The sequence below is a fragment of the Nicotiana tabacum genome, chromosome 13 (genome assembly GCF_000715075.1).
Source record: "Nicotiana tabacum cultivar K326 chromosome 13, ASM71507v2, whole genome shotgun sequence".
NCBI lineage: Eukaryota > Viridiplantae > Streptophyta > Magnoliopsida > Solanales > Solanaceae > Nicotiana > Nicotiana tabacum.
In genome coordinates, this window is record NC_134092.1 from 84937182 (window position 1) to 84944299 (window position 7118).

A 7118-nucleotide genomic window follows, 5' to 3' on the forward strand; every position below is an offset into this window, starting at 1 on the left:
AACTATGTTTTTAGAAGAGTTTTAATTTATTTTAAAGTCCTAAATAATAAGGCATAGTTCAAATAAAAAAACTAATAAGTAAAATTTTACATTTTTAGTTTATTTGAAAATGGTAAACATTAGAAAAATAATTAAATGATTGATCCTAAATATTAGAAAAATAATTAAATGATTATTTTTAAATATATTAAAAAAATAATTAAAAGATTATTTTGTCGTGTATAACTCTATTCCTTTAGGATACGCACTTTGCGCGTGTCCCTATATCTATTAGTAAATGATTATTAAATATCACATTAATTTTGTAAAATAATATATTTGAGTTATAAAATAAAAATTAAATTAGAAGTATAAATTTCTAAAATAATGAATATTAATTGCATTTAGCTAGCTCTATAAATAAAAAGAGTAAGGATTTGTTATTCTTTGAAATGAATGCAAGAAAATAATAATTATTATTATTATTATTATTATTATTATTATTATTGTTGTTGTTGTATGATGTATTTAGAATATATTTTGGTCTATTATTTTATTCTTGTTATTGTAAGTTTGCATTGTAACCAATCTTACTCTTAATGCTATATTATAACTAATTTTCCTCTTTTACTAACTTTCTTCACCACTAATTTGCTTGATCATATGGAAACCAATTTATATGCCTAAGAGTTTTGTCAACTAAAAAATAATTTTACTTAAATGATGCATTTGAAAAATAATTAGACTATATTTTTTTAGCTCATAATTAATTCAAAGGCATAATTTCTTTTTTTATTATTATTATAGTGACTTATTAAATTTTTCTTGATTCAAATTCTATATAGCGCATCCCAAATCTTAAATATCGAACTGTAACATGAAAAAAGTTACAATTATGTCACGTTGCTAAAATAAAGAAATAATTCATATGAGGTAATTTAATTTTAAATTAGTTTTAAAGTATAAAAAAATCAATTAGCCCAAATGGTTTTCATGATGTTCCCCTATATTTCTTACCACCATGGAACGTGCATGTATTAAGAGTTTATTGCGAGTAATGATTTAATTAACAATATTTTAGTTGACGTTAATATCGTACATATTATAAACTTAATATGGATATGATTATAGTTATATAAATAATTCAAATAAGAAAATAATTTAAATAAGGTAAAATCTTAATTGATTTTGAACTCTTAAATATTAGTACTTCATACCCAATTCAAATGAGGAACTAATTCCTAAAGCTTAGAAAAATAATTTGAATTACTATTTTGTTCAATATGAAATTTATTTTTAAGAGGTAAAAAAAAACGAACGACATTTCGCTAATAGCCTTTGTGCTTTTAATATAGTGTTAATAGATATAGATTACTTGCTCTATCTAACACTTAGATATTATTATAAGTCTTTACTACTCAGAATTTTATCAAAACTCTCCACGTTTAGCTAATATCAATATTGATATTTGGCACATCTTTTTCTAATTATATTTTCACTCACCAATTAAATATTTATTTCATGAAAAATAACTTCTATCGTATCAAACACACTCACGTGCAGCAATACTTGAAACGATAAAATTAAGGTTAAAGTTGTACAATCTCTCCAATACTTAATTCCAAGGGTAATATAACAAGAAAGGTGTTGCTTTTTATGGTTTTTGGCCACATGAGCCTTTGATTAATACTTCCTATAAATATCATAGCAGGATGAGACAAGGACAAAGAGCAATACAATATCCTGTTCCGCAGCAATCCGTAAATCCACAACAATCCAATTCTCCAGATATTATAAACAAATGGACAAGGATAAAACCAAATACTCTTCCACAAAAGTCCATTCCCAACACCGATCGCTCTGCCCATTTCCAATACTCGTACGTATTCTACTTTCTACCTTATACTATCTTAGAGCTCGAGATTCTCATTCTTTTACTGGAGACCCCACCTAATCTTTTGGATATTTTTGGTGTCCAACTTCTTTATGGAGTCCATACAAAATGTAGTATGCAATTAATTGGACAACCTGAAAAAGACTCAATTAATTGACAAAAAAGGGAGATCCCGTGAGGTCATTTTCTGGGTAATCCATCTCCGATAAACTATCTGGAAGAAAGATTTTCAGTTACCTACTTACCCTTATATTTCAATAAATGCCAAAAGCAAATGGTTACATTGGATACCCATACTTAATTTGCTGAAAATTTATTAAGTATGTAAGACACTCTATTATCTTTCTCTACTTAGCCCAAAGCAGATGCTTTAAAAATTAATCTATAAAGCTCGTTTATTCCTTCCCTCGTATCTTCTCTATCTTCTTTATTAATTGCTCACCATTTTAAATCTTAGTCTTTCATTGGAAAAGAACATGCTACTTTCCTCAAAGTTTTTGCATGTCTTCTTCCGACGTCTTCAGAGAGCTAGAGAGATTTCGCTCTCCACTTTACCCTTTCACTTACAAAATAACTGATAGTATTAAGATTGTTTACATTATCAGTGTAGTTTGCCGAATATACATGTTTTTGTTCTATTTTCCGGGCTATCATATCATAGTTTCTATAAAGAGGTATTACTTTTATATGTCAACTATTTGATAGCGTAAAAAATATATATACTACCAGTGCATACTGAACTTAAGCTCTAAATAAAAGACTAGGTATCTTCTACCTTCGATCTCACAAACCCTACCAGAAACTTAGGTCTTAAACCTCTGGAGTACCTTGTTGAAGCCAATTGGAGAAGTATTGAAGAGTGTTCATATCAGCTCTGTAATGCTTCTGTGTAAACTCAAGGAGGGTTGCCCATGTGAAGTCAGGATATATTCTAGGATTGTTGGAGTCCACCAATTCAGCTGGTGGGCTCACCACCTTATCCTTCTTAGGGCACAGAAAAAAAGCAAGAGATTTCCTAGGACTTTTGTTGTTTACTACCGCTCTGTGCAAGCAACTTTTGTATCTTCCATTTGAAAGCGCCTGCAAAAGGAAAACAACCAATGTATTACCCATTAAATACAATAACAAAAGATATGATGTTGTACGCACATTCTATGGAAAGAAACGAGCCACCAACTATATCTATTTGTCACGTAAATATTGGTTGTCTCACTTTGTACTTCAAGAAGGCATCTACTTTTACTGTAGTACGTCAAATTTAGTATATATAATTTAACTTATATACACTTACAAGATAAATATTTTTATACCATCGGTTTAATTTAACAAGTGTTTTTTCTTAGATAGGTAGTTTTAATTACTATGGGCAATTACTTAGTTACAATTCCAACCTTTTCACTTTATGTGTCAAAGTTTGAATAGGCACGAAATTTAATTTTTTTTTTATTATTTAATTTATCGTTAAAATTATGCTTAGGCATTTATGTGGCTATTAAATCATCTTATCTAGGTAACATGAAAATTTTAAAGTTAAATTATTTCTAAATATAAAAGCGTGATATTCTTTTTGGGACAAACTAAAAAAATATGCCACATAAATTAGAACAAATGAAGTATATCTTTTAAATGATTCAATAGTGTAAAAAATTCTTTACACTATGCAAATAGAAATTTTGCACAACATGGCTTACCATAAAAGTGTCGCCTATGTTAACCACAAAAGAGCTAAAATTTGGAGTGATGAAGCGCCACTTGTTGTCCTCAAAGACTTGAAGCCCTCCAATACTATCTTGATGGAGGATGGTTAATGATGTTGGGTCACAATGAGGCCCAGTTCCTAAGGTAAGGTCTGGTTTCAGACATGTTGGATAATAATTGAGTCTCATAATAGATTCATTTTCTTCAAAGAACTGTTTGAAATGGTTCCTCTTCACGCCGAGGCTCACCCCCAAGAGTTCCATGATGCCAGAAGAAAGGGTGCTCATGGCAGTGCAGTAATCTTGATAAACATTCCTATATAAACATTGAAAATAAATCAAATAGATAAGTGGGGAAGATAAAAATCAAATATTACTATATTGTACGACCTGTTTAAGTTGCAGATAGCATACATTGTCAATGACATTTTAGATGAGTTGATCACACATTTCGATACCGTATCAATTAGTTCAATATTCATAGCATGTTCCCATTATTTAAAAGAATTTCTACGTGTTTGACACAAGAAAATGTTAGCGGAGGTCCAAACGTGAGGGAGATTGTTAAAAGTAGATAATAAAGTATACAGCAATGCGTGGTCTCCGACAGTTTAAGCGTTTAAGCTTTTAGATGAAACTTAACTATACAACAAAATGATCGAATTCTCTTACCCAACATGGCAGAAATTGTCACCCATGGTCCTTAGAAAGTACTCCTCAACTATGCCTCCTTGGGCGGAATATGGGAAAGAGAGTGTTTCTTTCCAAGGTAGTTTGGATGAAAACCTTTCAGTAAAGCTACTAGCATAACCACAATGCTCTCCCTTCTTCCTCTGAGCCTTTTGCTTCTCAGAGAGTGGCAATTCAAAGAACATGTCCATGTAACGATGGGCGAGCGAGATGAGGTTAGTGTCAACTCCATGGTTCACCACGAGAAAGAAACCGTGGTTCCTACATGCTGAATCAACAAGTCTAGATGCTTTCTTGGCTGCAACAGGATCACCCGAGAGGAAGGATCCCAAATCGATATGTGGAATATGCAGTTCAGGAGCAGTACCAGCACAAGGTTTCTCGTGATCTGGCCATATGAATTGTGTAGGAATGTTGGATTCATGTTTCAGCATTGATGAGTCGAAAATCAGTGACATTTTCTAATCTTCAGTGAACCCTTCTTTGGATGTTTGTGTCGTGGGTGACTTGCTTCTTGTGACCATACAACCAATGGCCATTGTATGAGTTTTTTTTTCTTTTCTAATTTGTTTCTTGTTAACCTTTTAAAGTATGGTATCTAAGGCAACGAATAAAAGGTAGAGTAGTTAACTTTTGAAAAGGAGAAAAATAAAAAGGAAAAAGAACTTTGTGAGAGGAAGGGAAGTTGTAAGAGAGAGATGATAACGGAAAAAATGAAGGCCGTTCAAGTGGGGAAAAAATGTTAAACGAAAAATTGGAATCTTATAGGTCTCTCACGCGTTGTCTCTAACAACAAAAACAGGGCCAAAATGACCACTTTGCAAAGAAGGGCTTCTCAAACCTTAGATTTCGGTATAGATCCACAAGTTATTTGTCTTTTCCAATTTGAAACTAGAGCTCTTTCCCGATGGCCTTTGGCGTTTCTCTCACCGCCCTAAAGCCCCACGCTTGCAATTGTGCCTAGTAAGTTGTTTACCCACGGTACAGTTGAATTTATACGTGGTTTTTAGATAAATAAATTAATTTGATCATAAAATAATAAAATAATCGAAGAATTATGCAATACTTAGCCTTAGGATATAGACGAAACAGCAGAAACAACAGTTACTGGAACAGAGTTTCCGGGCACAACAATAATGAAATCAAAAAGTAAGAAGGTAAAATAGTATTAAACTTTGTATAGAATGTAACGTAAGTTTGCCAGAAAATTCGTATCATTTACAATATTAACTAAGCTCACTATTTATAGTTATGTCTATAGAAGGAGGTCCTAGAATCGTGCCCTTCTTTAATGTCAATTATGAGGGACATTGATGAAGATATAACGGTGAACATAAATGCCAAATTCCCTATAGCGGGTAATTGCTCTTAATGCCATAGAATATTCTCTATTAAATACTACCGGGCGAAGATCATATATCATATCTTTATGAGCGTTATTATTTCCGGTGACAAACAAAACAGTTATCTTCGATCTTTGGTCATCCCCCCATCTTGGGTTCCATGTGTCTCTTTTTTTGACGGTCACGTGTCATAGCATATTTTATCCTATACAGATAGTCCCCCTGCTTTCCGGTGACATGACTGGGGGCCATTACCCTTAGGTTAGGATCTTTAGAAGGTGCAATCACTTAATATTAAAAGGCAAGGCTTGGTAGTTAGGATTCGTTGTAAGGGTCAAACAGTCAAACGAACCGTACCAATGTAGCCCACTCTAGCCGCGGCACAAGGTTTATGCGCCTCTGATTATGTACTCTACATACAAAATAACGAATGAAATCTTTGCTTTCGGTATACTTTATCACTATGCATTTCTATCCATCGATGCATCACAACAAATCCTAAATCCTAAAGCCCACGGGCTACTCCGACTCGGGGACGGTCGTCTGATAAAAAATTGGATGGCCCGAGCTATCGAATCCCCGAAGACCCAAGCTTATTAGGTAGGTCCCGAACATGAAAGGCTACGGCCAACCTAAAATGATTCGGAGACGTCCGAAGTCCGTATTCAGAAAGTAAGGCGCTTACTGATGATTAAAACCTATTAAAGGGTTACCCTCGGCAAAACACCATCGTATATGACTAAAACACTCAAGTGTCTTAAAGGCCTTCGATTTTTATAGAAATTTCGAAGCCATAAATAATCCGCAGTTACTATCGAAACTGTGCCTCATTCGGGCTTCTGGAGAACGTTTGCTCCAGATTACGTCTAATTCTATGCTAAGTCATTAAGGATGATCCACAAATAAAAAATTACAAATAGATTCTAAAGTAAAAGACACGGTGATGCCAAAGGAATGTTTTTATATATATTTCAAAAATTATTTACAAAGTCACGATAAAACGGCCTCAAAATAAACAAAAAGAAGCTGAGGCATCTCCGCCTAATCTTCACCATAGCTCGACTCTGCACCGGAACCCTCGGGACCTTCGGGCTTATAAAGTTCTTTTACCTCGGCCTCAAGTCTCTTGGCCTCTTCAATCTAGGGCGACAGATCAAATCCCCGGGTGTGAATCTCCTCGAGGGTCTCCCTCCGGGACAACCGTTTGACATATTCGGCCTTCTTTATTAAACGGGCCTCGACTATTTCCACATCAGTTTTATACTGGACCAGTATTTCTTCGACCTCAGAGAAATCAATCGAGGTTTCCTCCAATTCGGACTTCAGCACACTATATTCCCGGTCAAGGTCGTCTCGTTCATAGACGGCTGGATCTAATTGTGCCTGGAGTTCGTCACTTAGTCGAGACCACTTGCCGGCCTTGTCCTTTTGCCACTCGGAGCTGGTCCTTGACTGACACTAACTCCTCTTTTGTAGCCTCCTTTTCCGACACCAGCAAGTCCATCATTCTCCTCA

At 34.1% G+C, this 7118-nt stretch overlaps 1 protein-coding gene across 1 annotated transcript; it reads right to left on the reverse strand.

Annotated features, from left to right (window-relative positions):
* Positions 1-1582: 1582 nt before the first annotated feature.
* Positions 1583-4978, reverse strand: LOC107790765 (gibberellin 20 oxidase 1). The gene is made up of 3 exons (XM_016612727.2): positions 4243-4978; positions 3565-3886; positions 1583-2953 (listed from the first exon to the last, which is right to left on the reverse strand). Exons 1-3 carry the CDS (start codon positions 4716-4718, stop codon positions 2684-2686), a joined length of 1068 nt encoding a protein of 355 aa, XP_016468213.1. The 5' UTR covers positions 4719-4978; the 3' UTR covers positions 1583-2683.
* Positions 4979-7118: the final 2140 nt, after the last annotated feature.